Below are 15510 nucleotides of genomic sequence, written 5' to 3' on the forward strand. Positions count from 1 at the left end.
TCCAAACACTACAAGTAAGGCCCTCACAATCCACTTACTATACGTTTAAAAAAAAAAGTATAGCAAGAGCCCATGTGATAACATGCTAAATACTAAATATTATTGACAATTGCTACAAAGTGGAAGTGCATAAAAGTAAGGAGTTCAAAGGCCCATGTCACATTGCCAAACACAAGTTGCCCCTTTTCATAGCAAGTATAAGACTTTTCAACAAGCAACTCGCTTTGCTTGCCATACATCCAAACAATACAGTAAGTAGTGCCCTTGCAACCCACTTTACTTACTATACATTCAAGAACATGCTAAAGCCCCTTTACAAGGTTGAATGATAGGGTAAATATACACTTGAATAAATTTTGAGCCAAGCAACACTTAAGTAAATTTACTTTTCACTTGCACAAGTTTACAATGATAGGGAGTATGATCTATTTGACCAATAACTACTCTTAAATGTGTGAAAGCTTTAAGGAGTTTATGAAGTATCTCTAAAAATGGTGGAACTTCATTAACTTGGAGAAATCCGAAGACTTGGCAATCATTAATTTGTTGGAGGCCCTCTTCTCTCTCCTTTGACTGTATCTCAAACTCAAGCACCCTCCCTCCTTGATACACATGGAAATCACTGTTGGAGGCCCTTTCTCTCCTCTAACTGCATGATTCATGGAAATCATACTATTGGAGGCTCTTTTCTCTCTCCTCTAACTGTATCTCTCAACTCAAGCACCATCTCTCCTTGTCGGCACACATGGGTCCTTGCGTAGTCAATGTGTGTGTGAGTGGCCTTGGTGCATTCCTTGACTTGCTCTTCTTTGCACCTGCCATCTCACACTTTTTCCTCGATCCACACCTATTTGGCTGGTTCCAAGTGATGGCCTGCAATTACTAGTACTTCACAGTCCAATAAGAGCCCGGCCACACTCTAATACATGGACTTCGCATGTTGGGGGGCTCTACCAATAAAAGCCTGTGGCCACACTAAAGTAGCCTGCCAGTTGGGACTTGTGTGGACCCCCAAAGAAAACCAATTATACAAGAATTTCCGGGTAGAGAGAGAAATTTCAGTTGTGCCACATAGCAACGCTAGAGGAGTCTTGTCCCCTCCATTTTCCCTCTTTTCTCCATTTTCCCTCTTTAAAAAAATTCTCTAAAAATGGAGGGGACTATAAGGACTAGATGAAGTACAGCAAAAAAGGCTGGTTAGTGGGGGCTTGGTGCTTAGACAGGTCAAGTGTAACTTCCACACGAGTATAAATTGACTTTCTGGACTCGCCAAGGTATTGAGACCTCAGAGGAGCCCCACACTAAACCGCGTATACAAGCTCCCCCCAATATGAGAGCACCAGCAGCACTTTATGGTCAGTAGTCAAGACCTGGTTCCGACAGAATCTCTAGATCACAAGGACAGTAGAAAACCGACAAAAGAAATGTGGCTCTCATTCCAAGGCCTTGGAGGGCTGCTCGAGCTCTGTAGAAGTGAATGTTCACAGCAACCCTACGCAGAGTAAGCTATCCTCTGAACTAATCAAACAACTTCAGAGACCTGGTTCTGAAAGAATCCCTAGATCACACGGACAGTGGAAATTTGACAAAAAAAAGTGGCTCTCGTTCCTAAGGCCTTGGGAGGGTACTCCAGCCCTGCAGAGAGCTGAATGTTCACAGCAACCTACTGAAGTAAGCTGGACTAATCTGACAACTTACATATGTAGTAATTTCAAGATGTAAGAGCATCTGGTCAGCTCCTCCCATCTTTCCAATCACTGTGTTAAGCCTGTCTAGATAAGCAAAAAGCCTCGTCAAGATGTCTATAGCAACACTGGACCCATTCTTCCAACCACATTCTCGAGCTACTGTAAACTCATTTGCTGGTATAAAACTAGTTTCACTTTGACTGCTTCCATGAAGCAGCCATGATTCTATGCAGTTCATAGCTGCAAGGCTAGATTCATAAGGTTTTGCCAATTCTGCTTCAGTTCAATTTCTGAAAAGTATAAACTACATATTTATCATCTCAATAAAATTATTACGACATGGCTCATTCCATAGAAAGCCAGCACCCAACATAATGTGAAGCTGAGATTTAAGCTCCATAATGTTGCTTAATAGTCAAATAATTTACTGCTACCTTGCAAAGTCTTATTTGTTTTAACAGTCTATATTTAATATCAGTGGACTGATGAACTTTTATTGTACAATTCCATCCACCATGGCAAAGGCCTTTCACAGTACAGTTTTCCATCCATATGTATATTGGCAGGGCCACTGCAACATCTCATCCAAACTGGTAAGGTTCGTTCAGGCTTTCCTGCTCAATAAACCAACGTATGAGTAACTTACTCCATAATCCCAGGTTACTTCACGCACTTGCATGCTTCAATGATGGATCAATTTCGTTAATGTTTTGGCTCCTACCTGTGACATATATACTCTGAAGATTAGAGAGCCATGACTGACCTGATCAGATGATGGATGGGAAAGGAGTTTGGTGGTTGTCAGCCCGTGTAATATCCAAGCTGAAGGGTGGTTTCAGCAGCTGTTATGCTGGAGTCATTCTGCTGCACAGACCCAGCAGCTGCTAGCCTTGAAGATGACGCCTCGGCTGCTGCAAGCTTTGAAGACTTCACACTTGATGTGTCCTGAATGTCCTGGGTACTAATTACACTGTGTGCTTGCATCGCCGACATCTCAGAAAGCTTCATGTTTCACCAATAACAGTTGGATCAGGAAGCTTAAAGACCCCACGTACATTAATTGCTCAAGGGTTGGGATAGCATACAAAATGAGTTACACTATATGCTTAGAATTCTATAACTGTATGATATTGTCATGAAATTTTGAACGTGTAGAACCTTGATTTAAACTATCTGTTGACCCGGTTACTATCAAGACACTGTTCTTGGCAGAACTAATTCACAGGGCCGACACCATCAACATGTTGAGCGTGTTTGTACACGCACAAACGAATCATCGTACGATGTATCAGGAAAACCTACACCTGCAAAACCTATTGCTACATATTCCATTTTGTAGTGCATGCCTGAACTTGATGCATTACCGGATGATCTACCCATTCGCAAGTTCCCTAGATTCTTTTGAAAGCACAGAGAAGGGTTAAACAAAAATATCGAGCACCAACATCGCGCACCTTAGATTTCAGTAATTCGTTCTCCTGAAGGAGTAGATGCTCCTGAAAGACCGAACATGGGCTATATCATGTTCAAGGAATATTACTCCCTCCATATGGTTCAAAAAACAAGACTAGATCAATGTACCTTTTTACGCAGGTCCGCGACCTGCTCCACCAGCAGTTGCGTCTGCTTGTTACACAGCAATGTTAGTAAAACATAAGTTTCTAGGGAAACAAACTTAAACATCCGCTTGTTCCTTTTAAAGGTTATTTCTATTTTTGTGCTTTCATGATGGGTTGGATGGTTTTCTGATCGCAGTTAGGATTTTGGATCTTTAAAATTTGTTAAACCTTCTCAAACAAAATAAAAAATCAAGGCGCCTCTAATGCAATGCTTACTAAAAACTCTTTTGTCAATCCAAGTTAAACAACCAGTTATGCTTTTCAAAATCTTTATGAAATGTCAGTTTCATAACTAAAATACTTAAAACGGGTGTTTTTATTTTTTGAGACCATAAATTCTAATTGGATTAAAATATATTTTGTAATTTTAAATTTTTGCCTGTAAGGGCATTGTATTTTGGGCTGGTACAAATAGTCACAGTTTTGTTTTCAGTGTGCACTTCTTGAAGGACCACTGAACACATTAAAGCCATTTCATTTTGATTATGAGGTTTTTCAACATATCAATCTTACCCATTTGTATTTGATGATAAGATCTACCTTTTTTAAAGCAAATATATTCACATTAGAATATAAAAAGAAATGCACAGCTCATTAGTGGTCTTGTAAAGGGCATACTTGCTCTCCACAAAATAGCCTCTTCTTTAATACGTACCAATAATGAATGAATATTAGGAAAACATCTGGAACTTCTGAAATAATGTAGGTAACGATGATAATGATTTCTAAGCAGCCTTGCACCAATATATTGATGTTTGTTTAATAAGCATTCATGCCACGCCATCGTGATTTGTTACCTTGTTTTCTGGCGCACACTTTTGAACTCCATAGTGTCAAGTTAATTTTTCTTAATTATATAAAAAAGAAACAAGAAAATTTGGACAGTTCAAATAATGATAAGTCACCCTTGTAAAATAGTAACAAATTTCTTAAGACATGAAATAGGAACGTTTGCCTGTCTACGTGGTCATATTATTTGATTGGGATTCATCGTCTTTTTTGCACTGGAGCAAAGGTTCCAATTATGCAGCCTCAATAATAATTGTGAAACTTTTATGTAGGTACAAGATTTTGTGAGCTAATGAGCAACCTCCTGATTTTTAAGAGAAATGTGATGCCATCACAAAGAGGTATTTTAAGCTTTGGAAGAAAGACTTTATAAATTTGTATAGATTCCAATTGCATGGAAAATCCAATTTTTGGCGCCTTTGTCCAAAGCTGAGCAGTGAGAATGCATGAGGGGCTGCCACATTAACAAATTTGCACCTCAAAACATGGTATACATTTAACTTAGAATAAGAAGTGCTAAAATCCCAAGGCTCCTAAAGATTGGTTCATTGAGGCCAGATGCCTCTTTGCAACCATTCACCCAATCAACTAAGCTGATTTGAGAGCCAGTTCAAAGCTGAGACCTTTTCTTAAGTCACAATAAGTCATCATCTTTATGTTTTGATGTATGCTTGGAAGTGTTGTAAATACTCAAATTATCAAGCCCAATACTAACTTTCAACCTCTTCATTCAAAAATATATCCATGAACTTGAGTTCCTTGCTAGAGGATGGAAACAACACGAGTTAGTCTCACCTTCCTAGCTCTCACTCGACCTATCCCGGCTTCAAGTTGGCTTTCAAGCTTTTGCAAGTCCTTCAAGTGCAAGCCTACAAGGTTTTCACCCAACATGTGCCTGCAAAGGCAAAGAATGGGGAAGACTGGACGATGAAATTCAAAAACAAGGAAAAAGGGAGAAGGAACAATAAATGTGCATTGTCGTTTGTGCTTTAATAGTTAAATAACGCTTGAACAAGGATCTCTTACATTACAGAGAGTGCTTGGGTCCAAAATTGTAGGACGAAAATACCAAGGGGAATGCTTCTCCTACAAGTACCTGTGTGTTTGTTCCATGTAAGCAAGTTGGTCCTTCATTCGAGCAGCCTCATGCCTCCAATACTGCATGAACGAGAGAAAATGAGTGGCAAATTTGAAGAAAGGGGTTTGTGAGAAGCTCGTAGACCTTCATTTCTAGACAACTGAAGATACATATAAAAGATGCATCTAAGCCAAATACACATCACAATAGAACTTGACAAAAAATAGCGCTAAATGGAAAAGTGAAAAGGACTTTTTAAAGTAACCTTCCTCAATTTATCTATTTAAGTGGAAAAGGTCTCTTTGAAGCAAATTACATGAGGTCATCTTTAATCCTAAAATTAAAAGCAAAGTGGACTTTCTAAGTAGCCTTCTTTAATTTAGGGGGTTGTGCGAGATGTTGATCAATCTCTAATGAGAGATTTATTTGTTCAGTTTTCAAAATGATTCCTTCTACACCATCTACCAAAAATGTATTGAGGTGTGTTGGGTTTCCACGCTAAACAAGGAAGGACCATTTGCCTTCCAAATATCAAATCACACAACACTTGACACACCCCCCTCTCTAAAAGAGATCCTAGCCCTTGAAATGGAATTAGGTCTTGAGTAAAGAAACCGCTTTAAGAACTCGGATAAAGAACAATCCTCTTGGTCAAGAGGAGAGAACATGCCACAAATGCCATACACCATATATTTTGACTTTGTCAAGTGAGGTTGTGATCCAAAGCCTTGGATTTAGAACCACCAAAAACAAGAGCAATACACAAATACAACATTCAACCCCACTTTGAGTGGATCGACGAACTTTGAGCTGTAATACCCTAGTTGGAAGAAGCTCAAAGGTTAAGGGGCTAATAGAGTGATACGCCCTGCCCCTTTCCCGCCCCCAAAAAAATAGCAAAGCATACCCAATCCCAAGTTAGAGACAAATTTGAGCAAAAGATACATCATATTTTAGCCACTTAAAACTATGATACAAATCCTTGTACATTAAATATTAGTTGAACATGAGAACAATAACTGAGTCATAATTTTTTTATATTTTAAATTTTGCAAAACCTTAAAATAATGCATCATTGAGTAATCACTCTATTGGCCCTTCATAATCACCTTTTGTGAACTTTATTTTAGACTACATCTACTAATAAAAGCCCCAAAATTATTTATTTATGTGTAATATGATATACAATTTAACTTGAAAGAATAATCCAATGAGTCACTTTATCCTACATTCCCTAGGTAATGACTTTTATCCAATGTCACTCCCCGTTGCCCTAAATTCCCTAGATCGTGACAAGCTACAGTACCATGAAATTAGTATCCTCCATTATGGGCAAACACCGAGTAGGAACGGAGGACCGAGACACATTTTGGATTTTGGCTCCAAACTGGGTGCACTGCGGCCCACCTCGTGTCTGATATTTCTGATGAAACTGATATTTACGGAGTTCAGGTTTGGCCTATCGGTAATATCTTGTTTCAGCTATGCCCGAGATACCATCATGAATGCCGTTTAGCTCGTGGAAGCATCAGCAACAGACAGTGGGGAGATCAGCATGGAGCAACTATACTAGGAGTCGCCAGCCTGATGACCGTGGAAACTCACCCACAAGACGGCTTTTTCGAGGTTTATACAGGTTGGCATATCTTCAAATTTCTTGTATTAGTAAGCCTTGAACTACAGTTGTGTCTGCTCTTGCAGATTGCTCGTGGAATCATGAGCTGAGCAACACTACGATGCAAGATTTGCTTGTATTTTTATAGGTTTCAGCTCAAATAGAGCATATATCACCGTGAGAGTTCAAGTGCAAACCACCGCTATAAGAGTTCAAGTGCAAGCACGAGGCCCTTGGGCATAGATTGGAGCTTGTGTATAAATGGCCAAGCCAAATGTTAACATGACTGCACGTTTTATTATTGGCGTTGTCGATATCTCCTTTTTGCCGAAACCCAACGAGTAGAAAAGATTGGAACGCTCAAATTTGATACAGCAAGTAAAGATGGTTCATCTCTTCATGCCACAAGAGCATGGCCTCGGCATCCACAAATAGCTTCAAAAAAAAGTCACCGATATCAAGAATTTAGAAACGATCATGAATGAGCCAACCGATCATAATCAAGTCAAAGAAATAATGAGCTCTCTATATTTGAGCTGCCAAAGACACATTTTCCCCATACAATCAAGTTGCTCCCCCCTAAGCAAAAGACACCAAAACAAGATTGGTCTATGAATCGACAAAGACACCAATAGTGGACCTTTAAATTTGAGCTGTCAAAGTTTGTTATCTTCTCATGTCACTTCCTCCAATGCAACCAAGTTTCATTTGCATGCAACCTCCTTTAGCATGCTATGAGAACTCTTGCTTTGAAAATCGAGATCTAGTGAGTAAAAGACACCATGGCAAAGCTTGGTTATGATACAGTGCACTTCATCAGGCCGGTTGAGCACCTATGACATGGAAGATGGATTAATAAGAAGTTTTGCAAGCAACAATAGTCAAGTAGATTGTTGCGGCAATAATCATCACATTTTGACCAGGTGGCAAATCTAAAAGATTATTGACTATTTAATTGATGTGATGTATTTATTGTTGGTTGGGCTATTTAGAGCATGCATGCTATTTAAGTCGTTGGATTGCGCTTGCTAGTATCAAACGTTGTGGGTGAACATCGGAAATCAACTGATCATGGAGCCGTTGGATTGTGCTTGCCAATAACAGGATGAACATCACAAATGAACTGATCATGGAGTGTGCTTTGCTCTTCAACAATGCTCAAGATTTTGACTACTTGAGCTCATGTCTTGCAAGTCTACAACAAGATCATGAGCATTGAATGGTACAATTGTGAGCACATGGATCAAGGAGCATGAGTAAGATGGCCCAAGGGCCAAGGTTACACCAATTTGATTGAAGTTGGTCTTGGTTGTTGAGCCATTAAATTTAGACGTTCCATCAACCCATATTTAAGTCTCTTTAAACCACCCCCAAAAGCTCATTATTGCTTTATGGCTCATACTTGGCAGTACGTCAAATGCACTCCCGGTCCTCTACAAATAGGATCCTAGTGAGTGCATTCCTCATCCCTTGATCCTTATTCTAGCCAGTTACCATCGGCCATCAGCTCACCCAAGCTTGTGCCTCTCTGATTAGATACCTCGGTTTGTGAGGCTGTCCCAGCTGTTTGAGCAGTCTACCAACTAGATGACCTGATCTGGAGTGCTTCTGACGTCTTCATTGCTAGAAACACCTCCCACAGCTGTCCCCCAACTGTTCCCAGCCAGATGACCTGTTCCAAATGAGTTCACAATTGTATTTTTCAGTCTTCTCTGCTGCCAGCTGCCTGGATCTCTTAGCTCCTGTATGACATCAGAAACCCTACGTTTTGATGCTGATTCAGGCTGCCCAGCACCTGACAACCATCCTAGAGTTGTCACAATCATTTTGCAGCCTACGTTTTGCTGACATGCCATCACTGACTGCTGCACATTGCATTTTGTTGGCAGGCAGGCACAGTGCTGTCACATCATCGTACTTCTTATCCAATCAGCTGACATCATCTTCTTCTCAGCCAGATCTGCGTTTTCAATAGTTTGGTCCGACTCTCAGCTGCAGCCACTTCTCTGGTATCATGTGAGACTGCTTTCTGCATTTCAAGGTCTGTTCGAGGTACAACACACTCACAGGGCTGTCATCAGTTTCTTCAAATCCCTACAGCTCACCTTTGATCCACCTAAGACACAAAAGGTTTTGTGGCCCATTGTATCATATCAACGTAGTCTAATTACTCAATCTCGTATTCTTCACTCCGATTTTCTCTTCACCTTGAGGTCTGCTGCTTTCACTGTGTTGTCGTACACTTTGAGTTCTCCATCTTTGTTCAAACATTATACAGTATCAGAGGTAGGTACACTTGGGCGATACCTCAGCCTTGGTCTGAAAGCTTGACATTGATGAGAAAGATGAGTGCAAAAAATCAAGAAGCCTCATTCACCATCACATGACCAAAGCAATCTCCTCAAGATCTACCTTCTTCAATGCCGACACCGATCTCCATGGAGGTTCGAAGAGACTGGCAACAACGTCCAAAAATTCAAAATCCTCATGACATCCCTTCCACATATTTCAACCATGTAGATCTATGCAGTTACCATTGAAGATATGTTGGAAGTCATCAAGAGAATAGAGAGATTTGTCAAGACTTGGGCTTACGATACACTGCTTGTACCTCTCCAACATGCCTTCCAAATGATCCCATCTACAACAAGAGGGATTAGATGCATAATAGTCAAAGTACAAGACTAACGAGGATCGAGAACTCTCAACCCAAGGAAGACACCAACATGGGATACGTACTATATTACGATCAAGATCCATTTGAATCGATGAAAGGTAAACAAGTTGTATTTTCTAGTCCTTTAGTTACTTCAGCGTTTGTGCAACCTATGGGCACAAGCATTCACAATGACCTTCATCTGTCTTAGAATGTATGCAAACATTAACAAGGGTGGGTCAAGAAGAAAAAGATCAGGCCATACATCTCATTCAGAGGTAAATTCAAGAGATGTTTCACTTGGAGCATCATTGTAGCCATCCATCCATCCCACCCACATGCTACAATCAATCCAACGATCCCACCCTCTCAATCCACTGCACACACATGTACACATCCACCTTTGACACAATTGACCACATCAGGTAGAACCATAGAACACATTCCTTACACACACATCCCTTTAGACCCTATGTCTATCCGCAATCGGATGGTGGAGGTGCATTGGTGGTGGGGATATATCCCCGAAACCAAGCACCTTTAAGGATCTATTTGCAAGGGTTACCGAATCTACCAACACCCTAGCACAATTTAGATGGAACCACAATTTACTTGAATGTTGCTATGCAATAGAGTGTCAATTCATTATCTAAGTAATAGGATCTACAATTGGGCAAGGTCCTTAAGTTACCATGCCCATCCCTACATTTCCGCATGTTATTGTGAAGATATGCTAGGGTTTGCACCGAGGAAACACATCATGTACGGCCATGACTGAAACTCAGAGACTCAAACAATGACAATGCAAAATGCAAAACTCAAACACAGACACAAACACAAAGAGAAGAAACTGTAAAGTGAATGAATGCTGCAAATGAATGCAAGAGTGTACAGAATGCCCGAGGGCAAAGCAATGAAAGGGCAGCATGCTGGTCAACCATAAAAAACAGTCGATGCTGAAATCTGGTAAATGCAATGGGTGTACCACCAAAGAAGGTTGAAAGGTCACCAAAAGAAAAAAGTCTGATGCTGAAATCTGGTAAATGCAATGGTGTACCACCAAAGAAGGCTGAAAACTGGTCATCGGAGGCAAAGAACTATCAAGCAACAATAGGAGAGGTGCGTGCTGATGTAGGCAACCTACTGAGCAACAAAAACGCAGGCACGTTTGGTAGGAGAGATGGCAACAGCATGTCGCCTAGCACCAAGTGCTGAAACTGCAGGCTGATCAAGTGCTATGATGGCACAAGCAAATGGAGACCTCCAAACAGCAGAGCGATGGCTGAAAACAAGCCACCTGGGGCTGGATCGTGATGGGCTGCAGTCAATGATGGCTGGAATCTGCACAATAGAGTGAGAAACCTGCGCAAAAGAATGAGGCTGAACTGCCAGTCTGGATGTTGAAGGGTGCCCCAAAAAATTAGGGTTTTGGGGGACCACAGAAACTCTCTCAAACCGCACACCAATTTTACATTTTTTTCATTATTTAAGCATGTTTTGGGGCTGTTTAAAAATGCTAATTAGCTGTAAAGCATGTTTTAGCTCAACAGTTACAACTCTATTCATACATTCTCATCACAATGCTAGATACACCAAAAATGCACTTATTGATAACACTTTTACTAATGTGTCTAACTAAATTAGTTGGTCCAACTTGATGCAACATGCGTCTAGACTCCTAGTCTCTAGAACTTATGAGAAGTTGTTTAGGAGTTAGAATCCCAACCAAAACCCCATTGGTCTCACCAAAGGCTATTGGGGTTCTAACTCCTAAAAAACTTCTCATAAGTTCTAGGAGTTAGAAACCCATTGGTCTCACCAAAGGCTATTCACTCTTGGAAAAGCCATAATGCTTCAATCATAGTTAAGTTAATGGAAGATCTACTTCCTTTATTCTACTAGTATGCTGTTCAAGAGAGGACCTGTTGTACTAATCTTGATCATGAGCTCCAAAAATTAAAAAATCAAACGGAGGCAACCTTTAGGTCAAGTGGCCATTCAAATACACAAGGTCAATGGGGACCTCAAGATCACACCGCTACATATCAACCATCTCAATCTACTACTTTTTTAGCTATGGAGGGAAAGAGCAGTTTTCTTTATAGCAACCAAGGTTGACGTACTTGATGTGCAGGCCGACTTAGTAACAACCCTCATCAAGGTACAACCTAATGGCCTATATTTGATGACACGATCTTTTTTCTCACAACTAATGGTTCAAGGCTCTAAGTTTCATTGTATCCACGATTGGGTTGCAATTAAGTATCATTTGGATGAGGAGCAACTTTTGTCGCTTTTGTTTAGGCCACCCTTTGATACGACTTTGTGTACAAATGATCAAATTGTCAACTATGAAGGCCTTCCACACCTAAAATTGCCTAAGGATGTGTACAAAGCGTGTCAACTTAGGAAAACATTACACACCACATCGTCTATTTGGTTGCATTTAATGCAAATCAAACGGTTGCAAAATCAAATGGTAGTCAATTCGTCTCCCATTAGTTTTCCAAATTCTTGCAAGAGCAAGACATCCATTGCCAACTCACCTCTACCAATTCCACAAAATGAAGTGGAGCATAGGAATCAAAAACTAATGAGCATGGCATGCTCGATGGGTATTCACGATACAGCTCCCTAAGCACCTTTAGTCAAAAGCTATGAACAATTCAATGTAAAAGATTGGCAATCTATCATAAGATCACCTTCAAGGCATTCCACAACACGCGACCTTCCATATCCCACCTCCAACTCTTTGGGAGTCATACATATTTTCGTACTCCTAATGACAAGATGGAAAATCTTGTGTCTATATCAATGCTCTTGATTTTCATGGGCTCTTCTTTTGAATATGTAAACTGTTTCATTCTATGTTTCATGAAGCAAGGTCACAAACAAAAAATCTCACAAAACGAAAAGTTTTCAAAAAGAGCTTCTTTGATCAAAAACTACATCAATATGAAGCAAGTGAAGAAAGTGTCCGCATCATCATTTTGTTTCTCTAAAGAACTTGCACTCCTTCCATTGCTACAGTTTGTAGTCTGTTGGAGTGAAGTGTTGAAGAATGATCGAATGTATCTCGACCCTAGTGCTCACTGCATGTGATTTAAAGTACCAATACCATAGAGCCACTTCATCCTAAAGACTTTTCTAAACATAAAGAGCCTTAAACCCCTCTATTAAGTGTAGTGAAGCTTCCCATATCACTTGTAATTGAATTGCAAAATGGTTAATTTTTTTGCCATCATTGCATGCTACTATTGGGTAAGAGAGATGTAAAGACCCATCGAATGGTTAGGGAAAGTTGTAGAAGACGGTTGCTGAAACCAACCTTCCTTCTCCAAAAGGGTGGAAAGAGACATCATTATAGATATTACCAATTAATCTTGGACAATAGACTATTAATTGGCCCTAAACATTGAAAATTTAATATCTATTTTAAAGTCCACTGAGATCGCTCCAATTTCTTTCAAAATCCAATGCCTCTTTCTATCAAACGACTAACATGACTTCAAACCAATTTGCCCCTTGAATGAAAGGGGATCGGCCTTCAAAGGACTTGGCTAGCCCCAAATTCAATTGCTATTCGTTGACCTCTTTAAAACTTTGAAAATGCCCAAATTTCCAACAACTGACCCCATGCGCAAGGCCTTCAATCGTAGCAAAAACATAGCTACTATTCCCTAAGGCTTGAGAATGGTTGAGAATTTCCAAGATTTACTGAGAATTGGTTGGAGAATGGGAGAGAATTCTAACAAAGAAATTCCCAGTCCATTGCCAAAACTTGACTAAAATGGCAGCTAACACTCCAAATAGAGCCAAAAATGGCTGTCAGCTCTACCAAGGTCCATCAAACTAATGTCGCCTGCTTCAATTGCTACACCCTTGATGTTGTCAACCTTTCCAAGCTGTCGTTTGCTGCCAAAGAGGTCCTATAACTAGGACCTTGTTATAGATGGATCGATTGGCTGGAGTTTCCCCAAAATGGTTAGTGATGACAACCAGCATACTCTCCTCCTCTTCCACACAGCCCAAAACGAATCCTCCAATCTCCAACCAACCTCCTTGTAAAAACTTGCCACTTAGCAACATTTTATCCGAACTTGCAACAGTTTTAATAATTCTAAAAATCAATTCAACCCTTTGTAACGCTTCTAACTTCCAATCAAGTGCTCGAGCCCATCAATTCAAGGAAATTGATTGTATCCTAACAATGGATACCATAAATCCAATCTTAGTGAGATCCAATACCCTTTGTAACCCTTATACCATTGTTTGTAACGCTTCTAACTTCCAATCAAGTGCTCGAGCCCATCAATTCAAGGAAATTGATTGTATCCTGACAATGGATACCATAAATCCAATCTTCATTCTCTAAAAGGGTGGTGAGAGACTTGAGAATGCCCTCATTAAGGCAAACAATAAATTCACATTAACTAAAATACAAAAATTTCCAATCAATATTGGACAAAGACTCTTGATTGGCCCCAAAAGTTGACACCCCTTGTGACATTTCTTTAACTTGTATTACAAATGAAAAAAGGACACTGAGATTGCTCCAATCTCCTTCAAAATCCAATGTCTCTTGTTATCATGAATGACCGACATTTCTTTAACTTGTATTACAATTGAAAAAAGGACACTGAGATTGCTCCAATCTCCTTCAAAATTCAACGTCTCTTGCTATCATGAACAACTAGCAAGTCTTCAAAGCAATTTGTCAAGTCATTTGACAAGGGATTGGTCTTCCATTGATCCTTAGCCATTCATATTTGACCCTAAGTTCAATCAAGAATGGGATAGGCCTTCAATTCTTTAGCACAAGACAAGGTAGCTAGTGGCCTCTACATTCTACTATAAAGTAGGGTTTACAATAGCAAAAACACAATCACACTTCACCAAGCCTTCAAAATGATTGAGGATTTCTAAGAATTGTTGTGAAATTGGATAGAGAATGAAGGAGGATTCTAATGAGAAAAAAATCAAGTCTGTTTTCAAAAATTCACTCAAATGGCATCCAACGCTCCGAATAGAGCCAAAAATGGCTGTCACATGGTGCCAAGGACCATCAAACTGTTATCACTTGATCCAATTGCTGTTGCCTTGCTATAGTCAAACTTTTTAAGCTATCGCATGCTGCAAGGGAGGTCCCAAGACTGGTCACTTGTAGATGGATGCTCAACTGGCAAGTACTTTTCCAAAATGGCTAGTAGCAACCCACAAAATTTCCTCTCCTACATTGCCCAAAATAGATCCTCCAAGCCCCAACCAACCTCCTCTCACTTGAGGAAATTTGCCACTTGGTAACCTTCTACTCAAATTTTCAACCATTTCATTTCAATTAATGTTTAAATATAACTATTCCAAAAATCAACTCAATCCTTTGTCCTTGCCCAAACATGCATATCAACAATTAAATTGGCCAAGCCATGTTGACCCTCAAGTTATCTTATGCATTTATTGGTTCTTAAATTGCAATTTATTAATAATGCCTAGTTTCTAATATCAATGTACCACTAACATTTATTAAGGAATTAAATTTCCTGGGCCAAAATTGACACAAAGCACCCACTAATTCCTAACTTGTATTAACTTATTACAACTTTTGCCCTCGTCATCTAATGCAAATTCAAGGTCCTTCACCCATCATTGTGACTTAACAAAGTAGCACTTCACATGTGCACATTTAATTAATGCCTAAGCCAAAGGTTAAGCAAAGCATGGGAAATACAAGTCCCCATGACAATTGAAAACACGTTAAGGTGACCCAAAGCACCTCACTCAAAAAGATTAACAATACTGAAAACATGAAGAGTAGGATAGTGCTTCCACTTAGCTTACTTTGATCCTTCATGTGAATATGATGGTCAAGATACCCAAACTGCAATAGCTCTTTCATTGCTAACTAGGGGAGAGATGCAATGTTGGCTCGTCATACTAAACTCTTCATCCACTAAATTTAAAGCCATAAAATAATTACTTCAATTGCTCCAACTTGCACTCCATACGCCACCCCATATCGATGACCTCCCCTCAAAGCTCACAAACCACCAATCAAGAGAGTAATG

The 15510-nt window shown here is 39.9% G+C and overlaps 1 protein-coding gene across 6 annotated transcripts in view; it reads right to left on the reverse strand.

The window, feature by feature from the left end:
- Positions 1-1941: 1941 nt before the first annotated feature.
- Positions 1942-15510, reverse strand: part of LOC148021007 (agamous-like MADS-box protein AGL11) — a 44624-nt gene continuing 31055 nt past the window's right edge. For 3 of the 6 annotated variants that reach the window (XM_087698838.1, XM_087698837.1, XM_087698839.1), the window contains exons 4-9: positions 5193-5254; positions 4892-4991; positions 3270-3311; positions 3143-3184; positions 2452-2690; positions 1942-2302 (exon numbers count right to left, since the gene is read on the reverse strand). In XM_087698838.1, the coding sequence (XP_087554964.1) occupies positions 2490-2690; positions 3143-3184; positions 3270-3311; positions 4892-4991; positions 5193-5254 (447 nt within the window). In that variant the 3' untranslated portion in view covers positions 1942-2302; positions 2452-2489. Of the gene's footprint in view, positions 2303-2451; positions 3185-3269; positions 3312-4891; positions 4992-5192; positions 5255-15510 lie in introns of those variants that run through there. The other 3 variants (XR_015694661.1, XM_087698841.1, XM_087698840.1) reach the window with 3 other exon arrangements.

The sequence above is a fragment of the Lygodium microphyllum genome, chromosome 18 (assembly GCF_053477565.2).
Source record: "Lygodium microphyllum isolate KBCC chromosome 18, Lygodium_microphyllum_v1.1.10, whole genome shotgun sequence".
NCBI classification, from domain to species: Eukaryota; Viridiplantae; Streptophyta; class Polypodiopsida; order Schizaeales; family Lygodiaceae; genus Lygodium; species Lygodium microphyllum.